The following is a 15945-nucleotide window of genomic DNA, read 5'->3' as shown; positions in this document are numbered from 1 at the left end:
CCATAGAGTTAACAATAGGGAACAAATTATGATATGATAGAAGGACTAAATTTTCTAAAACATGAACAAATTATAACGTGGACAAGAAAACTAAATTTTGTAGAACTGTGAAAATCAATATCAAATCGTGACAAAATTATTTATCCATATAGTGACAAAATGATGAGTAAGAATTAGCAGCTAAAACCTTTTAAGAATTTTAAGACAAAAACTTGTGTAAGACCGTCTCACAAGTCTTAATCCATGAGACGGGTCAGATATGTGATTAATAAGGTCAAAGATCCAACTCATTAATCAAAGATTTAATCCGTCTCACGAATTGAGACCCGTCAGACGGTCTCACACATGTGAGACCCTAGGACCTATAAACAGCAAGAATTGCACCTACTTCATCCAAACCAATCATACATCTTGAACATGTTCTTACCATAGCCTGAAAGTCCAGTACAATAATAGGTAATGGTTAACAGAGGCAGCAACTGAGATTGTTAGGCAAAAATGCAAAATCAGCACAAAGGTGGCTAAAAGGCACATATTATAGTAAAAAGGAAAAAAGAAAAGTCCAAAGTTAAAGATTATAAGCAATATATGAAGCATAAGAACCACAACTAAAACTAAAGCAATACAAGAATTGGAGGATTAAAATGAAAAAGATGAGATGTGGCAAACAGCTAGCTAGCTTATTGGACAGCCACAACAAAATGCACTCACAAAAAGGACCATCTTTCACATCATATCTCAAACCAAATCCATCCTTTCAAAATTTCACCACTTGAAATAGGCACATGAAATTTGGACATATAGTATAGTAAATGAGAAAACCATAAAAACTCCTATGTTAGGAAAACTTCTTTTTGGAATTCTGTTCTAATCATGACCCAATCACAACTAAGTTCAAAATTCCCTAAGTAGATTATGATTGAAACAAAGCAACTATGATCCCCTAACCATCTAGGCCATTACAACAATCCCTAAGACTTAACCTGACTGGACTTTAAAAAAAAAAAAAAAAATTGTTCCACAAGATGCTGTAAACTACTCACCACTAGCTACCCTATATCCACAGGCTTCATTACTCGGGATTCCATCCTTTCCTCCTACCTTTTGCCGCCTCATCTCCAAAACCTTTCTGTGAGAATTGGAATGCACTGCAGCCGAAAAGGTAGGGCTATTCGCGGGGCGATACTCTGGCAGGAGCCTACCAGACTTGTACCGCACCCCACAAGCATTACACAACGTCTTTGGCCCCATGGGACCAGCCCGCCATTGTGGAGTCTTATCAACCCCGCAATGCTGGCACCTCCTTCCTATGGTAGGAGTCTCCCCCGCAGCAGTTGCTGGTAGCGCTTTGAATGACGACTGTTGCCTATGGTTCTTGTTTTTCACATGGTTGACCCACAGGCAGTTCCTGAGGGGCAAGTACCCAATACCAGTTTCCCGTCTTTTCCTGTTCTTGCTCCTCGGGCGCGTAGGATAGTTAACCGGCACTCGCAGGCTGTCATAGCAGCTGATCATACCATTGCCACCGCTATTGCTATTGCTATTACTATTGCTGGTACTACTGCTATTCTCCAAAACAGACACCGGGCTCTTGTGATCGAATAACGGGTTTTCCCCAAAAATGCCAAAACATGTCTCAACACCCGGGAATGCATCCTTGTTTGACAACCACTCCAGTTCTTCCTCCATATCTTCCTGGAAAAACATAACCCATCTCAGTACAAAGCACTATATCAGTATATCTTCCTTCATTTGAATTCCACTAAAAAAACAATCTTTTAGGATGGGTGCATTTCAATATTTCATAGATGAATTCACACCAAACACCAACATTTAATCAATTCATTCCTTGAATTCCCCAAAAGTTTAATTGTAATATCTCTCATTTTCTTGGAAATTAATTAATTAATTAATTAATTAATAATAATAATAAATTGGGGATTAAGCAAATTTGGGAATCTAATTCACAATTCACAAAGTTTGAAATTTGAGTTGGAAATTCCCAGGTGGGGATTTATGAAATTGGACAAATTGGGGAAGCCGTTAAAAAGGGGCAAAAGTGTCATTTCTGCGCACGGAAAATGCACCGCATGTGAGCGTTGGAACAGATAAGGGCATTAATTTATACAGCTCAGATATCGTGATAACCGAGGGACCCAACAATAATCTCGCCTTTAAAAAGTTTTCAAAACTGCCCCAAAAATATTATTTTTTTTCAAAACTGCCCCCATTTCCGTTTTGTCTAGTTCCGCAAGTCCATGCTTCTTACAGTAACGTTTAGGGTTCCAGGGACAAAACGGTCAAACACAAAAAAAAATAATTCAATTTTCAAATGCCCACCATTCAAAGTTTATTTACAGAAAATGACACTCGCGTGCAGAAATGGGACAGAGAGCTCTGACTCGGCCGCCTCGTGTGGTGACCGTACGGGTCAACTCGTCCGAGTCGACTCACCTCGTCTCCGAGTCACGCCTATTCCGACCACACAACCGGGCGAACCCCACCGGACTCGTCCGAGTCAAGCCAAAACGCGGAGAGTAGCAGGCACAAACACACAGAAAAAGGAGAAATCGGAAGGAGCGAGACTTACAGGGAAGTCATCAGGGTTAACGGATTTTGATGACCCCAAGGAAGACGAAACGACAGGTGAAGTGCCAATGGCGGCGGCGTGGTTCGCGTCCTTCTCGCCTTCACCGTCGTCCAAGGTAAAGTTCAGAAGGTCATCGCCGTCGACCATGAAACACGCGTCCAATTTCATTTCCGCAAGAGAAGAGATACTGCACTGGTCTGGGTTTGGTTGCGGAGATATAGAGAGAGAGGGGGGGAAAATATGAGTGTAGAGAGAGAGAGAGAGGTTTATTTCTCTTTCCTCTCTCTTTCTTTAAGGAGAGAGAGAGAGAGAGAAACGAGGGTGTATTATTATGAATCAAAATGGGCAGGACGGCAACAGGGTGGACAATTTTTTTTTTATTTTTTTCCTTATCGGAGAAATTCTTTCCTACTTTGCCCATAGTCTTTCCTATGTGTGTACCAGCACCCTTTTTTACCCTTTATGGAGAATAGCACAAATATTTATTGTAATTATAACTTTTTTTGGAATGTGTCAAATTTATTTCTTACCAATTTATCAATTTTATTATCGACTCACAATTTGACTATACATAGTTTTTTTAATATTGATTTTGTTTCAAATTTGATTATCTAATTAAATATTAATTTAGTAAATATTAAATTTAAAGGTAATAATATAAAAAATTTGGTTATTCACATTTCCATTAGTGATGAACCCAATTTGTATATAGCAATAACAAACCAATTTTTAGAGTTAATTCTACTTTCGTCATAGGTTTATAAGTGATAATTCATTTTTAGTTATTTTTTAAAAAGAGTAAATACCATCTATGGTCCCTCGAGTTTAGTGGCATCGCCATCAACGGTCCCTAACTTTCGTATTTACCGGGCGTCATCCTCCGAGTTGCCAAAAGTGGCCTACAAGGGTCCTTCCGTCACTTTGTCCCGTTTGAGACGTCAAAATGGAGGGCAAATTAGTCACTTCACATTATGCGAATGTTTTAATGCTTTTTACATTTAGGTTCGACGATATCATAAGCCTCAGCAAGAACCCTAATCTTCTTCATCTTCTTCATCTTCTTCAACAATGTCATCTTCTTCAACTACTTCAAGGAGGAGATATAATTTTGGAGATTCCATACACAGTCATGGGTGTGAGTGCGGGAATCAAGTGGTGCTTCGAACGTCTTGGACAGATCGCAATCCGGGTAGGAGGTTTTGGCAATGCTCTGAATCCGGTCAGGTAATCTTAGAATTTGTAATATCGAATTTATAAATTTTTGAATTCAGTTTCATTTTTCCAGATTTGAATTTTATAAATTCAATTTTGTATTTTTTTTTTGTTTTTTTGATTTTAGGGAGGCAACGGTTGTGGTTTCTTTGATTGGGCAGATCCTCCAATGTGTTCACGGGCAATCAGTATAATACCCGGACTTTTGAAGAGGATAAATAGAGACAAAGAAGAGATGGAGAAGTTAAAGGCTATGCTAGAAGTTGCTACTAAGACAAATGCAGTCTTGTCTATGAAATATAAGTGTTGCAAATTCGCAATTGTAATCATCTTTGCAATTGGATTCGTAGTTCATGTGTTTAGCAAACGTAGTTCTCAATCGATGGCAGTTGTCAAAATGCTTCCAGGCAATTAATGATGTAACCTGATTTGGACCATTTAATGCAATGTGTTTGAAGTATGTTTAGTTAAGCACCATCTTATTGTACTGTCTTTGTTGCCTGTATAGGTAAGAACAATGATATTGAAGTGTGTTTGGAGTGTGTTTAGTCAAGAAACCTTAACAATAACATAAGCAGAATAGGACTAAACTGAGCAACCAGAGAAACTGAGCCAATAGGACTAAACTGAGCCAATTGAGCAACCATTTCATTTCTGCCAAAGTCATATTCAATTGTGCCAAAATAAGACTAAACTGCCAAAGTTACTGCTATACAAAAAAGAGTAACATACAACTGTCTTGTCTAACTGATCCAGCAGTTTTGGCTACCAAAATACATAACTTAAACAGTACTGTTAATCAATGCTTATAGGATCATCACTTGTGTTCTTGAATTTTGATTTCATCTTGCCACGAGTGTTATATTTCCTCCATTGAGTTGCATTGGCTTGCAGCTTCTTCTTTGTTGGTGGAGTCACTTGTTGGCTATCTTCTTCTTCTCCAACAGTAGGTGGCTGACTAGTAATTGGTATTTCCTCAGCATCCACTTGTGGTTGCATTGTTTGGTTTTGCAGCACTTGAGACACCACTGCATCAATATCAATGTTTGCCAACCAATTATCATCTTCATCTTCAAGTGTTGCATCAGGCAGTGTAGGAACCACCATTTTCTTTGTTTCTTGTGCAGTTTCAGATTCTGTAGCTTGACTGTTTGTAGGTTTGTTTGCCTTTGCCCTAACTCTTTTCTTTGGATTGGCCTAGGACAGAAATATCACAGTTAGATCACAACTAAATTTAAGCTATAAGAAAATTTAAAACAGGTTATAAGCCATAACACTTACCAATCTCTCCCTAACAGCAGGATCTTCAGGGCATTTTCTTTTGTTGTGGCCTTCCTTCTTGCATTTGGTACAATGCATCTTCACATGGCTTCTTTTCAAATGGATACCATCTTTGGAGACCTCATCACCTGCCTTCTTTTTCTCAGATTTGGATACCTCAGCAACCCCCTTCTTTTTCCCAGATGTGGATATCTCATCCATTCCCTTCTTTCTTGCTTTTTTGGGTCTTCCTGGCTTGGCAGTGTATACAGGTGGAAGAGGTGGCTTTCTATCAGTTTCAGGCCACTCAGTAGGACCTGCCATAGGCTTGATGCTTCCTCCATAGGCCTTCAAGTATGTTTGTGTGAAATAACATTGGTGGACATAGTCATTCACTGGACCCTTACCATGCTTCATCCAAATGGCACTTATAGCATGTCTACATGGAATACCAGTCAAGTCCCAACTCCTACAAGTACATGTCATTCTACCCAAGTCAACTTCATGCTGCTCAAATTCACTATAAATCACCCCACGTGTCTCAAACAAGTTGTCATCACTCTGTATGACTGTATACCCATTGGCTTGTTTTTCATACTGAGCTATTTTCTTCATAATCCTAGGGCATATAGGGCCAGTCCATTTCCATGCCGCTTTCCTACACTGATACAGCCTATGCATAATTTTCTTCCTCAATGTTTCAAGGCAGCTAATTAAAGGCTTCTCTCTAGCATCTAATATAACAGAATTATAACACTCACAAATGTTATTGACCAAGATATCACAATGCGCATTTGTATTAAAATGTGACCTGGACCACTCTGAAGGGTGTTTTTCAACAAGCCATTCATATGCCTTAGAGTCAATGGTCTTCATCTTCTTCATTGCAGCTGTGAAGGTGTTAATTGTTGTGGCCCTAGCAGCATCCCATAACCCATCTTTAATTGCCTTTCCAGTGAAGCCAGCTAGTTTCATATTCCCATGTAAATGTCTCACACAGAATCTGTGAGTCACAGCTGGAAGAACTTCCTCAAATGTAGGGAGTAAACCCTTTTGCTTATCTGCCAAACAGTTAGGTAAACACTTAGAAATAATTGAATGCAAAACAATGGTAAGCTTTTAACTGTATAAGATATGAATGTTAATTCCAGTTCACATACCTGAAATAAATGTTAATTCCAGTTCATCAGCTGGAGTTATTGCAAGATCTGACTTAAGATGTTTTAAAAACCAAATCCAACTTTCCTTATTCTCTCCTTCTACATGTGCATAAGCAAGAGGAAAGACACTATCATTTCCATCCACTCCAATAGCTAACAGCAACTGACCCCCATGCAATCCCTTCAAATGACACCCATCCACTCCAATAATAGGCCTACAGTACTTATAGCCTATTCTACATGCTTCCCAACACATGTAAAATCTCTTGAACCTTCTATTGCCATCATCTAGTTTATCACCCAACTTCACATGGTATTTGCTTCCTGGATTTGTCCTGTCAATCTCCAAGCAGTAACTCCATAGCTTATTAAAGCATTTTTCTTCTTCACCATAAATGGCAGCCCTTGCTTTCCTCATTGCCCTCCATGCTTGCCTTCTGGATATTGAGATTCCATCAGTAGTTGACACCTTTTTAAGGAATTCAGAAGCTGTCCAGTTGGAGTTTGATGCAACCTCATTCTTCCACCTTTTTGCAATTGTAGTTGAGTTAGCCATGTAGTTTATGTTATTCCAACAACAGCCATCATGCTTGTCATTGATTGCTGTAATTCTCCAGTCATTTTCTGAGGCTTGTTTCCTTAGTGTAATCCTAAAAGGACATTCAGTTTCATTGCACTCAACAATGCACCTAACCTTATCATTTTTGATGTACAGAATTTCCTTTCCTTTATTCATTGCATAATTATAAATTGCCTCCTTAAATTCTGCCTTAGAACCAAATGTTAATCCAAGACAGAATGTAGGTGTTGCCATCTCAATTTTCCCTTTAAACATTGGCAGTTGATATTCTTTTGCCTCTTCATTATCACTGTCTTTCTCACTCCCCTCATCTGAAAATTTTATCTCCAAATCTTCATTAACTTGAACTCCCAAAGCAGTTCCAGCATCATCTAACCCACCAAACTCAGCAGTTGGATCAACAAATTGCTCAAACTCTATGTCATCTGAATCCACAGAACTCTCATCTGACTCAGCATCCTCCTCACTTTCCCATTCAGCTTCACTTTCAGGATCAGCATCCTCAACACCCTCAGCATCCTCAACATCCTCATCACCATCAACATCACCCTCATGCACAACCCAAATCTCTATTTCATTATGCACCTCTATTTCTTTGACTAAATCCCATACTTCACAATCTGAAACTATCTCTATCAACCCATTTGATTGATTCACAAACATCTTCATGCTATCTATTATTTCATAACCCAAACACTTAACCTTATCTCTAAGTGTGAACAATCCCCACTCATTCACATCAATGTTAGAGAAACTAGTAGTCTGCCCTCCAACATAACTTGGTTTATGACTTTTATTTATCCTACCACCATGCCTTAAATTCAACACAAAACCACCACCAGGAACATTACCTGTACAGCAAAGTAGCCACAAATAGGCTCATTACACACTGTTATATAAGCAGGCAGAAATGTGGATTTCAAATGGTTTACTATCCCAAGACAAGTGGTCCCTACACATAATATAATACACATAAAGGCAATACACATCATTTAACTTTTAACCCAGCCACAACATATGTGCTTTAAACCCTATGTGGTCCCCAATTTCAAGCCAACAAATCCACAATTATTTCTAGAACAAAAGGACACACTACCATGTGCTTTCAACCCTCTGTGGTCCCCAATTTCAAGCCAGCATATGTGCTTTGAACATAAATAACCAAAAAAAAACACAAAAAATCTACTTTAAACAAAATATGCAGTTCATGGTCTCCCACCACCTAGACAGGGCCCCCATGGTCCCATAAACAAAGCCCAATACTATACTTTAAACGAATGCAGTTCACATACTCAAATTTGTAATAAAAACAACCAATACGAGGTTTTCGTAACACAAAGATCTCCCTACTTAGTTAGTTCACATACCATTCGACTGTCGTTGTGGAGAACCCATGACCTCGTTGAAGACTGCCCTTTTCTCGCCTTGAATTCTGACCTCCAAATTGCTACTTCGTCGATGAAGAATCCTTCGCAATCGCCGCTAAATTCGACTGAGATTTTGTTTAGGGTTTGGTAGTTGGAAATTTGGGAATCAATTGAGGGTGGATCGATGGACGATGGACGTTTTTTCTCCAAATAAATGTAAAAAGCATTAAAACATTCGCATAATGTGAAGTGACTAATTTGCCCTCCATTTTGACGTCTCAAACGGGACAAAGTGACGGAAGGACCCTTGTAGGCCACTTTTGGCAACTCGGAGGATGACGCCCGGTAAATACGAAAGTTAGGGACCATTGATGGCGATGCCACTAAACTCGAGGGACCATAGATGGTATTTACTCTTTTTAAAAATATTAATCTTTGCCTCTTTGGTCCCAATATTATTGTGACTTAACATTTTTTGTTCTCAATCAACAAAATTGTTTAAGTTTCGTAAAATATAGGTCTTCGATTATGATTTGTTTCAAATATATATATATATATATATATATATATATATATATATATATATATATATATATATATATATATATATATATATATCGGGTCAACTCACTTTGTATTTAAAAATTCAAATGTCATTGTATTTAATGATTTTGTTGACAGATGACAAAAAATGGTCATGTCACAATAATACTATGACCAAATGAGGATGTTCTAAAGAAAGGGAAAAAAAGAAAAAAGACTGAAAGTGAACTGCCACCTATAAATCTATGACAAAAAATGGAATCAACTCTAATTTTTTATATTATTACCCTTAAATTTAATATTTACTAAATAATGTTTAATTGGAAGACCAAATTTAAAACAAAATCAATACTTAATCAATAATTTATACTTTAAATTAAAATTGATAAATATCATCAATAGTTTTTTTTTTTTTTTATTACAAGGGAAAGTGATACCCAAACATACAAACTACGTCTTCACCGATGCTCGAACCCAACACCTCCCATATAAGGGAGCAACGTGATATCAGTGGACTACAAGGTCTTTGGTATAAATATCGACAAATTATACCATGCACCAGTGCGCACAATGCATGGTGCGCCCTGGCCCAAAACGATGTCGTTTTGTACCTTTTCGCGTATATACTGTTAACTCCTTAAAAAAGAAAAAATTCATGTTTCGACAAACTTGTATAATAGAATACACAGAATTTTATAACTGAATACACATAATCTTTTTTGAAGGATAATACACATAATCTAACATAATACATAATATACATAAACTCTTAACATAATACACATAAACTCTTAACTCTTTAAAAAAACTTCATGTTTCGAATGTACAGAATTATATAATAGAATGCACATAATTTTATACCTGAAAACACATAATTTTATACTTGGAAACACAGAATTTTATAACTTAAAATTCCCATGTTTCAAATGTACAGAATTATATAATAGAATGCACATAATTTTATACCTGAAATTAACAAAACGACGTCATTTTCGGAGGTGCGAGATGCACATTGCTATGTGCACCCTGATGCACGGTATAACGATTAATTTATATCATCAATAGTTAATGGACCATTTATGGTCCAATTAAAAGTTAAAGACAAAAATTAATAAACGTCAATAGTTTAAAAAAAAAAAAAAACTATTCCTAAAATTAATTATTTTATTTATTTAATAATTTTTTTTGAAGGTCAACCAATGTGGTTGTATTTATAGAAAAGCTGAAATAGAGTCAGGTGGGACAACGTCCCAATACATAGCCGTAGTAAGATCAAAAGCTATAGAGGCTAAAGTGTGCGCTAATAGATTATGTAATCTAGGTATAAAAAAAATTGAGCAGGAATTAAAAGTAGATATGCAAGCTCTGCAACCATCAATAGCATAATCGATATATGATCGAGACGGAGTGTCTGGTGCGGATAGGTAGCACTGTAGCGTCTGACAATCCGTGTAAAGCTGTATAGACTGTTCTCCACAATCTCTTAGTCATGACAAGGCCTCCTTGCATGCAAACACCTCGGTCATAAGTGGGGAAAAACGATTTGGAAGGGGAGCGCTGAATGCCGATATATAATGATCGTCGGCGTCGAGGAGGACTGCTCCGACCGTAGCCGAGTTCATTCCATGAAGATATCCAGCATCCACATAGCACTTCCTCGCCCTTGCTGTTGTGACGTGGGGCTGCCCGGACGGCAATGACGGTGAAGGCAGTAACTGGATGGCGGCAGGGGCAACACCGGCGCTGTGCTCGGACGACGCAAGGACGGCAACAGCGGCAGCACCGGCACTGTGCTCGGATGACCCAAGGACAGCAGTATGGTGGTGAACACGGCTCCATGCTTTCATCGTGGCAGCAGGAGTCGCAAGCATTTTCTTCGCATCGGTAGGCAGGCATCTCAAACAGCTCTATTTCGTGCTCTTCAAATATGATATAAAATTATAGCTGCGAACATAATTCTATTAGTGTCTAGAACATTCAAGGTTGCACTAAACCATTCATGAAAATATTTATTTAATATGTTATTATTGATCTTACACTGATTAATGACTTAAATTGATGAATTAAATAATTTTGAACAATCAAAAATTAAAATATTGAATACAATCAGTTGTGGGTATCTTTTGTTTGATAAAATCACAGTCATGACTACGTTAAAACAAAAAATTAATTTTTTTTTCCTCTCAAAAGGTTGAATCCTCATACTCCGATCCGACAGAATATTTGGGAAGATGTAAATCACGATGATTCAATGGCTTAGCAGACAGCGCACAAATGATCTGTTTATTTTGGGCATAATTCTTACACTACTTCCGCCGAAGTTCAAACATTGATCTCTTCTTCCAGACAACCCCAACCTTGAGGGTCCTCCACACCCGACCCGACAGAGCATTTGGGAGGATGTAAATCATGGTAACTCAACTGAACATGAACCACAGAGGCTAGACCGGTGCTCACTGCGCACAAGGAACCCCCCTCACTTTGAGAGGTTAACATTGATCTCTTCTTTCAAATACTGCCTACTGACTTATTGAGATAAATCTGTGTGGATAATTTTTAAATTTTTCTAAGATAACCATAATTCTGAATTGTGATGTCACCAAGCCGAAACAACCACGGTTGTCTCTATCTAAATTTTTTTAATTTTATGTTCAAATTTGTCTAATTCATTAAGGCAAATCAATGTCAATTCTAAATAAAATAAGTCGCCAGACCAATAGTAATATATGTTAAATACATAACATTAGTACACAATTGCACCATAATAATGATTTATGGCACATCATTAAGAGCAATGTCATTTTTTGCGTGAAACTAATACAGTTGACCTAATAAGACCGAAAAATTTAAGTATTATAATTTCAAAAATATGATAAAATCATCATAATTAGTCAAAAATAGATAAATCGATCTAATAATCAAAGCAAGGTAGTCCGATAGTTCAAGTCCCTAAACAAATATTCATTTCAGTGTCGTGGAACAAAATATACAAGATATTCTATACATTAACTCCTCTTTAGTAATGTATTTTGTTTCTTTTTAAATAAACTTTCGAAATAATATTTCAATAAGTTAATTACAAACGCTATTATTTATGAAAATAAATAATAAAAAATAAGAACGTATTATAATTATTATATTATAAGTGTATGTAAATTAATTTTTTATATAAATGCCCATAGCTACTACATTATATTTTTTAGTTCGAATTTAAATTGATTAAATAACGTTTTTATTTTATAATTATTAATGCAAATGAATTAGCTTGTTAAAAATAAAATTTTAAACTATTAATTTTAAAATGTCAAAAAATTTAATTGAGTTTGATAGCTTGAGGTTTTAGGATTATGGTCAAAAAATGTCAACTTGATAAAAAATCAATTGAATTGGTTCAAAATCAATAAGCATGATGGATCAAGTGAACTAGCTCAATTAACATTCTTACTAATTATGAACGGATCAGATACTACATTATAACAAAATCAGTAGTACTAAAAAAAACAAAAAAAAAAAAAAAAACAAAAAAAAAACACAAAAAACATCCCTACTAATTTGCGATTATTGATGTGGAATGTGTTTTATCATTCAGTTTTTAAAAGAAAATATACTTGTTATAAATTATTTACCTATAATTGTCCGAAAGTTTTACCTATTTTGAAATATTTTTTCACCCCTGCTCATTGATTTTTTTGCTTTACTTTTTTTTAATGATTTTTCTCTTGATGATATTCTTTCCTCTAATATATACAGAATACTCAAGGTTAATGTTATATATGCTCTCAAACTAGTATAAATAATAAAGTTTAGCATATATATTTAATTAAAAAAAAAAAAAAAGGTTTCTATCGTAAATTTGAAATTTAAAAAAAAAATACAATTTACACGAATTGCCAATTATTACCTGGTTTGATGTATGACATATATTTTATTTTTTCCCAATTCAGCACAGAAGAATAGAGTTGGCGTAGGTTCACATAAAATTTGAAGTATCACATCAAAGGACAAAACGGGGAGAGTGAATGGCGGATTCTCTATAATAGTTTTTCAATGGAGTTTATTACACATAATTTTTTTTTACATAATTAATTTAATTTTTTTATTCTAGATTTATAGATTTGAATTCACTTTTAGTCATTCTTTTTCAGAATATATCCATTTGGTCCTAGCTAGTATTATTATAACATGATCATTTTATGTCAACCGTCAACAAAATCGTTGAAATGTTGCAAAATATAAGAACATTAATTTTGATCATTTTTATACAAAGTGGGTTGACCTGCTATTTTTTTTATTTTTATTTAAAAAAAATCATTATTGAAGACCAAAAATGGCATGACCAAAATACATTCCATAAAATACAAGTGTCACAATAAATATGGAACTTATTTTGTTGATGGAGGACCAAAAATAGTCATGTATACAACAATAATACTACGATCAACGGGTGATATTTTGAAAAAAAAAAAAAAAGGAGAAAAAAAAAAACTAAAAATGAATTGTCACATATAAATTTAGGACTATAAATGGAATTAACTCTTTTTGAATTTTTTTTATATAATTTGTAAGTTATTATATATGAACAAAATTTTCTAAATTAGTACAGATAGTAATTACGAATTTATTTTGTTAAAAAAAAAAAAAAAAGTGTGAGTGAAGCATAGTGCGTGAACATGAAAAGTACGTAAACCAACCCTCCCATATTGATTGTCGCATGTTGCTGTCCGGTTTCAACTTTGGTTGGCCAGAACACAATTGTCATTTGTCAATACACTATTTTCGTCATACAAAGTTTATTTAAGATAACATTTTTTTATAAGATATTTTTACACCAATGTTCACCTACTTTGTGACTAACATTAGTTAAGAGTTTTAAAATAACGAAAATTTTATAAATGTATGAGCCAATTTTAAAAGAAAGATTTGGTATATATGGGATTGTTAATTTTTAAGATCATTTCAAATCGAATCATTTTTTTTTAATATAATTATATAAATGTTGAGTAAGTGACAATAATAGTGAACTATAGTGGTGGTAAGACATTATATATAGTAAATTAAAAGTACATGACCAAAGACAATAGAAAATAATAATTAGTTTCATATTACGTTAATTTCAGAATCTACTGAAACAAAAAAAATCAATGCTCCAACACTGAGATTCAAACCTGAGACATCTCATTTGAAAAATCACAATTACACCGTTTAACTACATGACTTTTGACCATTTAATTCGTCTTTTAAAACTATACTGTTTAGTACTATGATTTTCATTATATTTATCATCCAACATCCACATCATGTGAACTTGTTATTAATTTTAAATTCAAATCAATGGACATTTACAATTCGATAAAAATAACCAGCTTGGTTGGCGTGAATGCTCGTGCATTCTCATCCTTTAAGAGAGGTCGGGAGTTCAAACCCACTCTCGTATGGAAAAATCAAACTGACTAGCACTTTGTCCCTTAATTGAGCCGGTCCGGTGCGAATATGGATTAGTCTGAGTATGGTACGGGATTAAAGATGTCTCATATACTCTTTTTAAGGATTATTGGTTAGTTATCGTTCTAAAAACAAAGTGGGATTTTAGTAGTGAGTTGTATTATTTACACATCAAGAAATTGAAGTTTTCAAATATGAGTTAAATGGCTTGAGTAATGAAAAATTGATGAAGCTAGGGTGTTGATCGATCTAGATGTTCATGTCTTCATTGTCTTTGACCAGAATGGTTATACGCTCAACACACCCCCTCACGTGTGCGGTGGGTTCTGTATTTGTAGTCGCTAGGTGACGTAGAAATCCTCATATGTGCGAATTGAAACATGTGCTCCATCTCAACTAAAAGTCTAAGTTGATAGTTGAATTGCACATTAATGGTTATACGCTCACTAGGAACGCTCAATAGGAGGTGATATGTATGGTAATTCAACAATAATTGAGAAATGGGAAAATTTATTTTTGGAAAGTGATGATTAGTCGCATGATTGATGGGATGATGTAATTGTTGCGATGATAGCCTGATTGAAGCTGCATGATTGATTTTTCTTAATTGTAAGATTATCATTTACGGCAAATTTAATTTGGTTCCGAAACAAGTCTAAAATGCAATACTATTCTTGAGAATAAGCCTATTCTTATTTCTGTGAATGAGTGGGAATAAGCTTATTATTTTCTATTTTACCATCCTTAATCTAAAATTTATTTATGCTATCTTTTTCTCTATCATACACTTGTCATCACTTCCGCCACTTGCATATGGTTTATATTCAAACTCTTCTTCAAGTTTCAAAAGGTAATTTTAAAAATTTTATTTTCTATAGATTATTTATATGTATGTGATTAATGTATGCGATATTTCGATCTCATTCACAGCTCTCTCTATATATATATGAAAGGATTCAAGTGCGGTGATGGCTTCCCGTGCGGTTGTGCAGTTGGACGCACCTTAATCATTAACATGACGCATCTTAAATACACAAATCACCACGCATCTTAAGTCAACAAACAAAGTACCTTAAGAACACAAATAACTCATTTTAAGTACAAAAACCAAGCACATTAAGTACAAAATAAAGCACTTTGAGCACAAAACTCACACACTTAAGATTTTAAAATGTCTCACATTAAACACAAACTCACGCACATTAAGTACAAAACCCACGCACATTAAGCACAACCTCACGCACATTAAACACAAAACCCATGCACTTATTAACTCACAGACCTTAAATATATCCCATTTATGCGTAACTGCTCTCTTAATTGTCTTTCTAACATTAGTTTGACTAAGTTAATTTCATGAACCAGATTGTCATATACCTCGACCATTTAGGCATATGCCATCACTCATCAGAATCAATTAAACGCTTAAATATAGTTAATTATGTCTTATTTTCCAGTTTCTTAAAATAAAGCAGTGCAATTGGATTGATGTTCTATTCTTTTTGTTAGGTATAAAGCATTTTGAAATTCTATTCTTATTTTTTATTTTCATTTTATGAAGTAAACGTGCAGATAATATGAGACTTAGGTTCCATATGAGAAAGCAGCGAAAAAACGTGTGTTTAAAAAAAAAAAAAAAAAAAAAAAAAAAAAAAAAACTAGTAATGATGTGAGGTGTGTTAATTGGCAGCTCGTGATGCTGAAGCGGTTGGATGTTCGGGAGGCCCTTAGTTAATTGCAGGAGACGTGTCTAGAGGATGTGGAGGTTGAAATAATGAATGTCCAGCAAGT

At 35.1% G+C, this 15945-nt stretch overlaps 1 protein-coding gene and 1 long non-coding RNA gene across 3 annotated transcripts; both read right to left on the bottom strand.

Annotated features, from left to right (window-relative positions):
* Positions 1-736: 736 nt before the first annotated feature.
* Positions 737-2928, bottom strand: LOC109176513 (GATA transcription factor 1). Of its 2 annotated transcripts, none has more exons than XM_019325963.1 (2): positions 2591-2928; positions 737-1695 (listed from the first exon to the last, which is right to left on the bottom strand). In XM_019325963.1, exons 1-2 carry the CDS (start codon positions 2756-2758, stop codon positions 1036-1038), a joined length of 828 nt encoding a protein of 275 aa, XP_019181508.1. In that variant the 5' UTR covers positions 2759-2928; the 3' UTR covers positions 737-1035. The 2 variants fall into 2 exon arrangements, with proteins under 2 accessions (XP_019181508.1, XP_019181509.1); XM_019325964.1 differs by lacking the exon at positions 2591-2928 and adding an exon at positions 2341-2574.
* Positions 2929-4967: 2039 nt separating this feature from the next.
* Positions 4968-5194, bottom strand: LOC109176515. Its single transcript, XR_002053391.1, has 2 exons — positions 5084-5194; positions 4968-4999 (listed from the first exon to the last, which is right to left on the bottom strand). It is a non-coding gene; the product is annotated as an uncharacterized LOC109176515 (long non-coding RNA).
* Between the last annotated feature and the right edge of the window lie 10751 nt (positions 5195-15945).

The sequence above is a fragment of the Ipomoea nil genome, unplaced genomic scaffold (assembly GCF_001879475.1).
Source record: "Ipomoea nil cultivar Tokyo-kokei standard unplaced genomic scaffold, Asagao_1.1 scaffold0706, whole genome shotgun sequence".
In the NCBI taxonomy this organism is placed as follows: Eukaryota; Viridiplantae; Streptophyta; class Magnoliopsida; order Solanales; family Convolvulaceae; genus Ipomoea; species Ipomoea nil.
The sequence above is the reverse complement of the archived record's forward strand: the minus strand, read 5'-3'. Positions and strand labels throughout refer to the sequence as shown.

Bases quoted from the DNA above. Each gene is read 5' to 3' on its own strand.
- LOC109176513 (XM_019325963.1), bottom strand. From the start codon at position 2,758: ATGAAATTGGACGCGTGTTTCATGGTCGACGGCGATGACCTTCTGAAC. The intron at 1,696-2,590 runs GTAAGTCTCGCT...ATGTTTTTCCAG, and splicing joins TTAACCCTGATGACTTCCCT to GAAGATATGGAGGAAGAACT.